General features: G+C 33.7%; 1 protein-coding gene across 1 annotated transcript; it reads left to right on the plus strand.

Moving 5' to 3' along the window:
• Positions 1–1,926: 1,926 nt before the first annotated feature.
• LOC132730601 (endoglucanase E-4-like) lies at positions 1,927–12,145 on the plus strand. Its single transcript, XM_060716557.1, has 13 exons — positions 1,927–2,036; positions 4,250–4,427; positions 5,657–5,813; positions 6,052–6,207; positions 6,480–6,647; positions 7,238–7,425; positions 7,896–8,061; positions 8,387–8,498; positions 8,995–9,145; positions 9,393–9,537; positions 9,958–10,129; positions 11,044–11,225; positions 12,009–12,145. The coding sequence occupies exons 2-13, from the start codon at positions 4,257–4,259 to the stop codon at positions 12,065–12,067; spliced, it is 1,827 nt and encodes a 608-aa protein (XP_060572540.1). The 5' UTR covers positions 1,927–2,036; positions 4,250–4,256; the 3' UTR covers positions 12,068–12,145.
• The last annotated feature ends 1,691 nt before the right edge of the window (positions 12,146–13,836 follow it).

The following is a 13,836-nucleotide window of genomic DNA, read 5'->3' on the forward strand; positions in this document are numbered from 1 at the left end:
CAAAAGTGTTGTCAGACATACTAATATTTTCAATCATTATTGTACCGAAACATACTTTTTTCTCATTTGGATGCCAAATATATACACTGGTAATTATGTACATAACACGTTTTTTTATCATTACAAACTCTGTTTCTATGTACATCTGAAACCACGTGGTAGAACTTCTTTCAACCCGTATTGTTTCCGAGGTTATTATAGATAATAGACGAGAATGTTCCGATTGATCGATACAGAGTTCATGCGCCTTTAAACCTAGCAAAACAAAATAAAAATCGATCTTTTGTGACGCTTTTTTTACTTTTTTGCTAAAAAGTACCTACTTTAACAAATATACAGCATATAAACTTTATACATGCATATCAAGTTCGCTTTGAGAAATGTTTCTCTAAATATCAAATATTGAATTAGATTCAACAAAGTTTTTTTTGGGGAAATGGTGCTAAGTTATAATCGTACAGGAACAGATACAGAACTGAACCGAACAGAACGAACGAGTCAGGAAGTCTTTGGCGGATACTTTGGCTCTGGCTTTGGTCCAAGGGCAACACGTTTTAATAATGATCACAGAAACATGCCAGTCTTCAACAACTCTGAACAATAGACAAAACAAAATAAAAAAGATGTACAACGCACAGGAACTGTCCATAAAACCTCTAAATTATGATAATAAAATAAAAAAATAAAAGTATTCAATATTTTTGTTAATCCAAATGTTTTTTTGTTGACCGAAAGTCATGTTAATAGATTACATTAATATACGCAAGTAATTGATGAACTAAATTATGGTTAATTCAAAAAATGACATTTTTATCTCTGGGAAAAGTAAGGTCAGGAAGTAAACTTCAATGTGAAAAGACCAAGATAGTGACCCCGGAGGTCCCATAGTACATGTTTACTAATGAATACTGTAAAGCTCAATTATTTTGCGTAAAATATTTTTCACCACCATTAGAATTGGTAGTGATAGTAGTAGTATAGTAGAAGTAGTGGTAGAAGTGGCAGTAAAGTGGTTGCGGTAATGGTGGTTGTGGAAGTATTAGTAGCGGTATTTGTAGTAGTGTGGTGGTGGTAGTGGTGGTTGTATTTGTGAAAGTAGTGATTTTGGTGGTGGTGGTAGTGGTAATGGTGACGATGGTGACGATGATAAGTAGAGGTTGTAATAATAATAATAATAATAATAATAATAATAATAATAATAATAATAATGATGATAATAATGATAATAATAATAATAATAATAATAATAATAATAATAATAATAATAATAAGAATAAGAATAATAATAACAATAACAATAACAATAACAATAATAACAATAATAATAAAAACAATAACAACAATAATAATAATCATAATAATCATAATCATAATAATAATCATAATAATAGTTATGACAATGATATTACATTAATATTTATAAAATAGAAATAGGTTACTGGTTTATAAAAAGTTACGATACAAGTTATGCTCTTTCATGAAGTAGTTCATTTCTTTGCTTTTGCCCTTACCCTGCTTGAGGAAACAGATTTTAAACACAGGACCAGTGCAGACCATCCGCACCGTCTGATCATAATCAGCACTTATACCTGGACAGCCAGTTCATAATTTGAAATCGTCCCTAAATGATAAATGGTTTTGTCCAGATTGAAATATAGGCTTGTCCATATACGTTGTAAAGGTCATGACGTAACGTCGGTGTAATTTACAATCATGAATAAAAAACAATGTTATTTATATTTAACGTCCTTATTCTGGTACGAATAATTGTCATCTTTAGTATTTCTCTAATTAACAGCTCAAAATTGTTCTCGGCTCTTTCCGTCAAGCTTCGGATAAAAACTTCGGTTATTATTGATAGCCGAGATTCCGATTGAATTGTTCTCCCGCAAAATTAAAATGTTTACACCATTTTACAATATTAGACTGCATATTTGCGTAACGATATGAAATTATATAAAAGAGGGTTCTTATCTAAGTGAGCTGCACAAGTTTTGGGGCAATCATCGTTTTATGCCACAATAAAATACCGAGACGTGAGTAAATATAATAACTTTTGGTTAATGTTTATTTTTGTCTCTTAAACTTTTTCTTATAAATGAAGCTACGATTTCTAAATAATACAAATAATGTTATATTATACATTTTCAGTTGCATTATTTAACCTTTTTAATAGTAATAAAAACAAATTTTTGCATTGTCAGTGAATTTGTTTTGGATTTTTAGTCACATGCATGTCCACTGTGAGGGCATATGACGACATCCAAGCTTTGTGGAGGAACGCTCCTCTATGCATTTTTTTTTTATATAATTTTGTTTTCTGTTTTATATAATTCTGTTGATTTTTTCTGTTTTACACGCTATTTTGTTGTGCTGTTGCAAGAACTACTGTACATGGGACTTCAAGTCAGTCACTTTGAAAACGGAAATAAGTTTTTGTTCAGTACCAAGCATATTGAAAAGAATATTACATTATATAAGTGACACACACATGAATACGACATTTATGCGATTTTATTGGAGAGGTCATCAGACCTCTCCATAGTGTTCAGACTGATTGCTGGCGGCATCCATTTTTGCGTATCTGATTGTAGTAAATGAATGTCATTTACAGCTTAAAACCATTAGGAGCAGTCTACAAAATTTGTTTTGCGCATGCTCCGTTTCAAAATACGACTTAACTTAAACGAAAAATTGACCTTTTCGAAAACCTAGCTAAACACCGTTTTCCGGTACGTTACGGAACATCGAAGTGAACGAATCGATCGGTACAAAGAAAAATCGGAAAATATTATTTACGTTACTTAGCGCTACGTGGATGTTTCATTCCATTCTTATCTTTTAAATGTATAAATCTTTTACAGTATTGTTTTCTGAAAAGCGTTTTACTATTTCTTGTTCCGATAAATAGTAACAGTAACGATAAATAGTAACAGTGAACATATATAGATACATTAACACCATGCACTATTATATGACCGAGTGAACCGTGTATCGCGTGTACAAAGCTCTTTTGAACTGGTATGACTAAGTAACGCAACGGGGATTTTTTGGCGCAAGTGGCACACATTTGACACAAGTTTGATTTTCTAAAAATATTATGGTTGGAGGCATGCAGCTTTTTATATTCTGTTTATTCCAATCAAATGATATAAAACATTTTTATGTAAATCCTTGACTTAAAATTGTCTGATTAACATACTTTATGGCCGTTTTGGAAAATGTAGAGGAAATGTTTTCATATACTTACCAAAACATAAATCGAACATTTGCTTATTGAATTTTACAAGAAACTTTTATTTTGATACTACTTTTAATATACATATCATTTATTTTAAATTTAGTTTCCTTTGTATATAAAGTATCCCTAATGCGTCAAGGAAAAAATCCATTTCTCCAGCATATAATCTCATGAATCTTTCAAAACATTAAAAAATGAAGTGTAAACAAACTTTCATTATGATACTATATATTCAATTTATATAATAAATTATATTTTGTTAAATAATTGTAATTTATAACCATTCATTGTGTCTTATTTCCAAATATTTTCAAATTAAACAAATCTTCCACAGCAGCAAAAATACCTCTCGCATGCTTTTTTTTAAAGAAGCAAACTTGTATATGATAGCTGAAACTGTGTTTGCGAAGGGAGGCTATGCATAAACAAAAAGAATTGACAACGATTCGCCCCACTGACGATTCGCGTAATAACGACTCGCCTAACCTTTGTGTTGATTCGTTGTATTACCAACACATCACATTGTCTTCTCTCAAATCATCATCGTCAGAAAAGGCATATGGTTGTTTAAAGCAATTAATAATTAAAAAGATTCATGCAAACTTCCATGAACATTTTGAAAATGTGCTTAAAAAATAAAATGATAGAAGGTAAACAAAAAAAATAAGTCAGAATATGCAAAAATATTCCTTACTGCGTTAGTCACGCTGTAGATATATAGTGCTTTACAGTAAAATTAGTCATTAATCGCACATAACTTAACTATGGCTTGAATCTTGAATCTTTTTACTTTTCTTAAAATCTTAATACATTGTTCTAAAGGTTGATTGTCTTAAAAATATTGGCTGATCTGGAGGCATGCACCTTCAACAGACAGTTTACGGCAATGTATAGGTACAATGCATCTTTTCTATTCTATAGCTGCTTTTGATCATATTTAAAGATATCTCCAAAGAGTAAGGGATAAGTATTTACTGTACAAATAATTTATTTTAATTTTCTTCACAGAAACAAGATGTTGTCTCTTCTGCTGCTTGTCTGCGTGACGTCATCACTCGGAGCACCTGTGAACATTTTGAATTCATGGAACGGTGGATTTCAAGGAACGTTCACAGTTCATGCTGACCATGCTGTTCACGGATGGAAGGCTCACCTTACATTTGACAAACCCATTGATAGCCTCGAGGTAAACGGAAAATTACGTAAACATTGCAAAAACCGCGTAAATTCTCAACAAATTTCGGCAATTTTCGCATCTTTTTGTTTCTTAACAAATTTACACAAGCATTCAATTAAATTGTCCGGGGTCAGCCAATTTGATTTAACTTCGAAATAAACAAAATGCAAGCAGTAAGTTTTGTTTCGTGTTTTTGAATGGTTGAAATATGTAGGGTTTTTAACTAAATCAAATAAGACATTGATGATTTGTATGGGTAGTGTTTGCATTGATATTCATGAAAATGATAATTAAATCGATCTACAGAATGTTGGCCGTATAGGAAAGAGGTCCGAGTCCGATCCACACCAAAAATGTCTAAGATTTTAATATGAACTTGACATTTAAGAAATATGGCAATGCAAGTCTTAGTTTTTGACCCAGGCTTATTCTATGGATGTCAGGGTCCGATTGTAAACACTGTAGATAACCTTTATTATGTAAATGTCTTTATATAGTATCTCCGTTTTTCTTGTCCTTATATTGAATTATTATAAGGCAAAATAAAATGTATGCTTGTAGTGCAGTTTTTGAATGTATGGAAGTCCACTGACGCATGTATTACATACTATCACTATGTAATGTTTGTTTGTTTGGTATCGTATTTACAAACGTACGTCGATATCAGCACATATCTGTCACATTACGGTGGTCGGTCCATTTAAACCAGCTTTTCTGGTTAACTAAACAGTTATTGCGAATTTTCCCGCAAGAGACCGACTTCTTATCACTCACGAATTCTGAATCAGCGGCGGGGATAAATTACCATTAGACCCAAGACCGAGATCAATTATCACGGGGCAATTTCGCCTTGTCCGAGAATAGAACATGCATCCACTAGAATATGGAAGACCGATATAGCATTCACCTAATATATGAACTTATTTGATGTTAATTTTTATATATGGAACGCTTTAGTCGGTTACAGTTAAAGGTTTCAAACGACTTGACTTTTGGATGGCCATTTTCATCTTTTACTTTCACGAATAAATTGCTGATTTATACAAAACTATTTTACGAAGCCACACATGGAATTGCAAAGATCTATGCAAAACATTCGTGTCTGGAATACATATAGCATATCCTAAATCTAGATTATTTCTTATCAATCTAGATTATTTCAGTTTCTATTGTTTGAGACATGACTTGGCAAACGCTTTTGTTACAATAATAATTACTATGCTGCTATTTGTTTTAAGATATGGAAAGCCACTGTCGTATCACACAGTCCCACAGAATGGGTCGTGAAAAACATGCCATGGGACGCTGATCTAAAGCCTGGAGAAGACTTAGTGATAGAATTCATTGGTCATATGTCAGGGGATCAAGCACCGCAATCAACTTACGTTATTGAAGGTAGGGGCGGTAACTCTGATGTTATAAGACATTATACAATGTAAAAACGCATTAAAACATTTGAAGTTTGCAGTTGATTAAATTGAAGATTGATGTATCGTGTTAAGTAAGACATGAGGTTCATTAATAGTGTTTATCGTAAAACGCTTTGAAACGCTACGGTTAAACATATTATTCATGATTATTTACGACAAAGATGTAAGTAAAAGTAAAACAAACGCTGCTTTCTTATTAACAGGAGCCGGAGCCGGTTCCAGTTCAGGCACAACTGGCACAGGCGGTACCGGAAGTGGTACCACTGGCTCAGCAACACAGGCACCTAACCAGGCAAATACCCAGCCACCTGCAGCTCATACTGGTAACCCAATAACTCCCGGAAGTTCTTCTACCGGAGGTAAACAAATTTAAACTTTCCTTTATTTTACATCTAAAATAATAATGATGATGATGATGATGTTGTTGTTGATAATGATGATGATGATGATAATTAATAATTAAATAAAAAGAAAAACCTGAATGGCCGAGCAATGCCCTTCAAATGTTGTATCCTATGGACTCAGGCTTTTAGTGTTTGATTGCTTAGGCATATGACGTCACAGTAAAAACAGTGATCCATAAAATCTGAAAATATAGAAAGGACTAACATTTATTATTAAATATATTTAGGATCGGCTATGAAGTACGATTATGGAAAAGCCCTCGGTCTGTCAATTCTGTTCTTCGATGCCCAACGATCCGGTAAACTTCCCGACAACAACCCAATACCGTGGCGCGGTGATTCCGCTGTAAACGATAATGACCAAGGTCATGACCTTAGCGGAGGATGGTACGATGGTAAGTCTGGTCTTAATTTTTATTTGTAAACATTAGTTTAGCATTTTTGGAGCCAATATGCTTACAAATTTACTTACGTAAACCTGGGTGGTGTATTTTAATGTCACGACTTACATTTATTACACCATGCAAACAAAGTAACCGAATGTAGTATCTACTCCCTCACCCCATCTTCCAGGTTATGACTAACGTTTCAACACTTTTGGAGCAAAGTAGGTTCTTAATTGCGACGTAAAAAGTTAGGTACGGTGACTCTTTCCCGTCTACTCTAGATATAAATAAAAATAATAGCAGAACATAAAAAGAGAATAAGTTATAAATAAATGTTCAATGAATTTTGTTAACATTTTTACCATCTGGTGAAACGAATATTCCTTGTCATTTTGTACATGTTTGACTGGTTTCCAGCCTACATTTACTACCCCATAACGTAGTGTAAGGGGAAGAAACTCCTGACTAAGTTCATGTTTTATTAACATTTTCATTCTAACTTGAAAGTGAAGTATGGTCTAACAACCTAGATACCTTTAAGCATTGTTTTAGACTAAACTTATAACTCATGCATACTCATGTAAATATTTTTTTTTCAGCCGGAGACCATGTTAAATTTAACCTTCCAATGGCTTTCTCCACGTGGGTGTTGGAATGGGGCATGCTAAAGTTCAAGGACGGATACCAGGCTGCAGGTCAACTTGACATGGCTTGCGATATGATAAAATGGCCGCTTGAATATTTCCTGAAATGTTGGGTTCCCAGTAAAAACACCTTATATGTTCAGGTAATGTTTTTAATTGTCAATATTCACTAGCGACTATGTCCACGAAAAATTACGTGTGTATGGGACTGATTTTCAGAAGCCATTAATTTCATACATTTATTAAGAATATTCATATTTTACGTTTATAGTTATACCTAAACGGAATGAATATTTTGACAAGTCATCCTTCAGTTGAATGTATGTTTTTTTCCGGATTTTTATTTGATGTAAGAGCAAAATTATTAAAAAAAGTTGGCGTGATATCCAAATATCCAAAGTTCTTTCACGATCAAGTTTGCTAACTAATTATGTTTTTCTTAGCTTCAACATCACATTTACACAGAGCTATTCAGTCAGTTTTGAATGTAATACAATTTCCTAATTCTAGCACATTTTAACACCTTTGTTTTTACTACAAAATAATTAGATCTATATTCAAAATCAAAAGCGATTAGATATTTCAAAAAGTCATAAATGTTTTCAATGTTCAGGTTGGTGACGGAAACAGGGATCATTCTTTCTGGGGTCGACCCGAAAACATGAACATGGCACGTCCAGCGTTCAAAGTAACGCCAAGTTGTAAAGGAAGTGACGTAGCAGGTGACACGGTGTCTGCACTGGCTGCCGGATATCTCGTGTTCAAAGATGTTTGTCAAGGTATTATGAGTCATTGAGTCACCATTCAATGACGTCTGCAAAAAAACGAATTTTACAAGATGTATCTTTTTTATATTTCTTTTAACAATTACATTGTATGACATTTAAAATATTACTTATATTTTACTAGTTTATTAAACCAGTATCAAGTTTATATCGAATATTCTAATCTATTGTTTGTGTGCTTTTTTCATTGGGTCATGGAAACAAATATTACTATGGACCTTGCTCGACCCTGGTCATGATTTGCGCTCTCGATACCAATTGCATTTTCAGTGCTCTCAGTACTTTGATTTTGAAAACATTTCTTTTTTTTAAATTATAGACACGGCCTTTGCATCGAAGCTATTAACTGCAGCTAAGAGTTTGTACACGTTCACAAAAAGCAACCGAGGAATCTACACGCAGTGTGTCAATGCTGCAGCCCAATTCTACAGGTTAAATGACATTTTGCTATCAGTGATCTCCCTGATCAGTAATACATATATTTGTTGTTTTTTTTTTCTAACAAAAATAAGATCTTGTTTTTCTTTAATTGTCAGTCGTTAGAATGACTTTATTGTCAGTTAAAATGACTTAATAACGTAGTAAACAGAAAACAATTATAAGTTTATACAATTTAAAGAATTAAAAAAGGGAAAGGGCCTTTGTCCGTAGTGTTAAATGGTAAGTTGATGATTTTTTTCCAAGTTTTCCTTTTAACGATTTGTTCACCTTGATGTTAATATTTCGTTTAAATAAAGTCGTATTTTGAAGTGGAGCATGCGCATCACATTTTTACACTGGTTCTAATGATTTTAGGCTTTAAATGAGATTTACTACTCAAATGGATGCAGCTGGCAATCAATTGGAGGTCTGCTTATCTCTCCAGTAAAAGACCATAAACTAATGCACAACTGCATAACTTAATATTAAGGGTTGTTATAATTTTAGCTCGAGCGGAGAGAAGGATGAAGTGGCCACTGCGGCTGCGTGGATGTACAAAGCAACTCAAGAAGACAAGTACCTGACCGACGCCAAATCCCTGTATCCTGCTGGAACACCTTGGGGTTTTGCTTGGAATGATGCCAACTCTGGGGCCGCTGTAAGTGTCCTCCTTTGATCTTTAAAATACTTGTTACACAGTACATGAAAAAAACACTTTTACCTGTCTTGCAAGCTAAAAATTCAATTTGAAGGATCAACAAATCGTAGAGTTTTTGCAGATTATCTCTTAAAACGAATTTATTTTATAATAATTTGATAACGAAAACAGTTTTAAGCTTTTTTTAACCTTATTTTGGACCAGTGAAAAGAGATGATTTAAGAAGAAAATTTACGTTTGATTTTAGTTGTTGTTGTATGAAGCCACAAAGGATGATACCTATAAGAGAGACATAGAAGCATTTGTAAAGAGCTACTTGCCAGGTGGCGGTATCCAGACCACGCCCTGTGGACTTGCCTGGAGGGACCAGTGGGGACCTAATAGATATGCTGGTATGGGGCTCTACATTTATATGTTTCTTTTATTGGAATTTATAGAGATTATTGGAAATACGGAACTAGGCCCTTTCATGTCAATGGGGAAAATTAAAGACTCGGTTCTACCGTTATATCATATGATAATTATATTAAAATTTTTGATCACAAAAATGTTCATTAATTTTCATTTGGCTAGACAATAAATACGTGTAAGTTAATTAAACGTTTTAAACGATTACCCCCCCCCATGCAACACAGATATGTTTATTGGTTTTCCCTTTTAAATCATCAAATAACATAACACCCCTGCCACCCTCGTAAAATGAAATGTATTAAGATAAGGAGTATTGTATCAGCTATTGAAATTTAAACGCTTAGTTCAAAACTTTAATTATATCAAGTGTCCGTTTTAGACGAAATTACATTTTCTTCCAGCGAACGCAGCGTTTATCGCAGCTATGGCCGCCGAGGAAGGTATCGAACCGGATTCCTTCAAAAACTTTGCCATGAGTCAGATTAACTATCTCCTTGGTGATAATAAGTATCACATGAGTTATGAGATAGGTTTCGGTTCCAAGTTCCCTCAACATCCGCATCATCGAGGAAGGTATGACATTGTTTATTTCATTTATATTTATAAACTGGGGCTACAGAATGTTTTCATACATGCTTTAAAATAATTTATTATACTGCAAACAAGGGAATAGAAACTCTGAATAAATTATCATATGATATTGCACGGTTTTAAGTATATAAATAATAATAATAATAATAATAATAATAATAATGATGATGATGATGATGATGATGATGATGATGATGATAAAAATAATAAAATTAAGAATACTGCTCATCATCATCATCAGCAGCAGCATTACAATCATCATAATTATTATCATCGCCAGCAGCAACAGTGTTGTCGTCGTCATCATCATTATCATTATTTTCAAAATAATCATCATCACCATCATCATCTAAATCGCCATCATCACTATCATTGCCATTATCATAATCATTATCATTGTCATCATCATCATTATCATCATCATCATCATCGTCATTATCATAATCATTATCATTGTCATCATCATCATTATCATCATCATCGCCATTATCATAATCATTATCATTGTCATCATCACTATCATCGCCATTATCATAATTATTTTCATTGTCATCATCATCATTATTATCATCATCATCATCGTCATTATCATAATCATTATCATTGTCATCATCATCCTTATCATCATCATCATCATCATCATCATCGCCATTATCATAATCATTATCATTGTCATCATCACTATCATCGCCATTATCATAATCATTATCATTGTCATCATCATCATTATCATCATCATCGCCATTATCATAATCATTATCATTGTCATCATCATCATTATCATCATCATCATCATCATTATCATAATAACCATCTTCTTCATCGTCATATTATTATTTTCATTATCATGATTTCAATATTTTAAACTTGACTATATAGATGTGTATTTTCTGCAGTTCTTGTCCTACAACAACCACACAGTGCAGCATAGGCGATCCAGGTCCGAACCCCAACGTCCTCAAGGGTGGTCTAGTAGGCGGTCCTGACAATGGTGACAACTATGACGACAGACGTGACGATTATGTGAAAAATGAAGTCGCGTGCGATTACAACGCTGGTTTCCAGTCGGCCCTAGCAGGTAAATTTTGACCTCCATCTCGATTCGCTGAATAATGAGTTGTCCATATTAAACTTTAAGTAATTTATCATTATTGGGGCTCTCACTGAATAAGTTACAAAAGTTATAGTCATCTGTAGAAAAATAATGAAATTCGTGGTCAAGGTCATTTATGAGTTCAGGTCAAACTGAGTTTAATCTTCTTTACAATATTGCCCTTAAGGTAGTTGCGCTTAAGTATGAAGACAGTCAATTCATAGCAATAATCAAGCAAATTATTTTCCAACATTTGACCTTGAAGGTCATCTATGAGTTAAGGTCAAAAGTATGCACAGCTTATGGGGATTAAAAATAACGATCATCGTAGTCAATGCATTTTAATAGTACTTTTATTTTCTTATGCATTATTTCTTTTTTTCAAAATGATTTTGTTTTTCCGCAGAAGAATCATTATTGTTAATGTTTAACTATGCTTTCCGATTTTTCAATGTAAATTAATAATTATCGTACGCCACAGGACAATAAGGGAAATAAGGGCAGTTTTTTGGGAGAAAGCAAAAATGACAATCGGTGACGTTTCCACGGTTTTCCTACTTTTATCTTTCGAGCCGTCACAAGAACACTTGTTAATCCACTAAAATGAGCACGTTTGAAGTATGACATTATTTTGTAAATGGCAAAACATGCGCACAGTTGAATGCACTGTCTTCCAAATGAGAAAATAAAGTTTTGTTTGTCAGACTTGAATAAAAGTTAACATTTGTATTTTTTGTATTTTCATATTTTTCTCTCTTTTATTTTCAGGATTGCGACATTTTGCAGCAAACAATGCTCTGCCACCAGCACCAACATCTAAGTGTTGATTCCATTTCTAATATTACATTTGTTTTATTTATAAAAAATGATTACACGTTGAAATACAAATTGTTTTAAGGATATAAGACTTGTTGAATTATTTTGGTAACACATGTATCCGTCTGAAATGATCAATTTGAATCTCTTGCTACCACAGGTGTAACGATTTAAAAGAACTATACTAGTACAAACTTCATTCAGACAAGAACAAATCAAAGGCGATTTTATGAAACCTATTGCCGTTTTTTTTTCAATTAGAGTTGAGAAAAACAAATAAAGGTAAACACGATGGAGGAGGCTTCTTGTGAAACACATATTTTTGTGAATTTGAACATTTATTAGTTGGAACGATAGTTCTGGACTAGTTGGGATAGATTCAAGTTGTTTATGCAAATATTTTAGACGACTATTTTCGTGGGATCGTACGTCAAAATAACACCAGTGTCCAAGGTTATAAATAATTTATCTGAGCTCAAACTTACAGCAACATGGTCTTACACTTAAACGCCGCTAACAACTCATGGCAGGTATTATAATGTTCGGAATGTTATGTTAATTTGCATTCATATGGGAAACCTACTCTTTATTATTATGATTATCATTGATATGTTTGCAAAAAGCATGCCCACTAAAGAATTCACATCTCGATCGTTGCTGCACGTACAACTTTAAAACATAAGATATAGCACGTGGATGTTGCCATTAAACGAAATTATGGTAATTGTGTTAAGTTTGTTTAGTATATCTAGTCTAAAATTCTCCAAAACCATTATCTAAACATAGAATTCGTGGTTGCCCTTTCTAAAGAAATACAAATGTATTTGTTTCTTAGGGCATAATGCGCCTTTAATGTCATTGCTTTAAATTTACCTTTAAATCCAGGAAGAGCAACATACGAGGGTTATCCAATTATATGCAAGACTGTCTCAATAATGCTAAAACTACATAATAAATTTCAGTGAATCTGTGCACAAATGCTAAGCTAAAAAAATTAATAAAATAGAAAAAAAAAATAAAACAAGAAAAAAGAATGTATGTTGCTCTTCCAGTTCTCGTTTCCATTTCAACGTTCATCTTATTTAGTAAACATTAATGACTTAGTCGCAATAAGGATATATCATTATATCATACAGTACTAGTTTACCCCCCGTTCACTTATAGACGCCGCTTCTACTACGACCAAAGCGTGGCCGAAAACGTGGCCGATCGTTGCAAATCGCAGGAGAAACGAAGTGGAGTCTTCATAAGCGCAGTATGATCGCGGTAGCGTCTTCATGATCGGAAAACTCTACGCTCTCGCCACGTTTATTTTGAACGTGCTCAAAACAAGCGTAGCGAGATCGTGGCCAACAAAAATCGGGGTAAAGCCGTAAAAAGAGCGTGGTAGAAGCGCCGTAATCGTACAAGGAGCGCGGAAGCATCGTGGATAGTTCTTCATGATCGCAGTAAAAGCGCAGTAAAAGCGTAGTACAGCCGGGAACATACCGAGTACGCTTCTACAACGTTCCCACTATGTTCTTACTACGTTCCCACTACGATCTCTCTACGTTCATGACGATCCTACGAAAACCTACCATGACCTTACGACGATCATACCACGACCTGTCAGGCAGCAGTTTGTTTTATAGCGCTGCTATTTGATCAATCATAATCTGCCAACTACATATATAGGGCGTCACTTTACTTGACGATCATTTGCAGCCGAGACTTCGAACATCTTGCAACAGTTTGAAAAAAAAAATTAAAATGCCCCGTAAACCACGTGGTAAAGGCCGTG

This window comes from Ruditapes philippinarum, unplaced genomic scaffold (genome assembly GCF_026571515.1).
Source record: "Ruditapes philippinarum isolate M1 unplaced genomic scaffold, ASM2657151v2 ctg4198_1_1_1_1, whole genome shotgun sequence".
In the NCBI taxonomy this organism is placed as follows: domain Eukaryota; kingdom Metazoa; phylum Mollusca; class Bivalvia; order Venerida; family Veneridae; genus Ruditapes; species Ruditapes philippinarum.

Coding starts and splice junctions, on each gene's coding strand:
- LOC132730601 (XM_060716557.1), top strand. CDS start 4,257: ATGTTGTCTCTTCTGCTGCTTGTCTGCGTGACGTCATCACTCGGAGCA. Junction 5,814..6,051: donor ATCAACTTACGTTATTGAAG/GTAGGGGCGGTA, acceptor TCTTATTAACAG/GAGCCGGAGCCGGTTCCAGT. Junction 6,208..6,479: donor CGGAAGTTCTTCTACCGGAG/GTAAACAAATTT, acceptor AAATATATTTAG/GATCGGCTATGAAGTACGAT.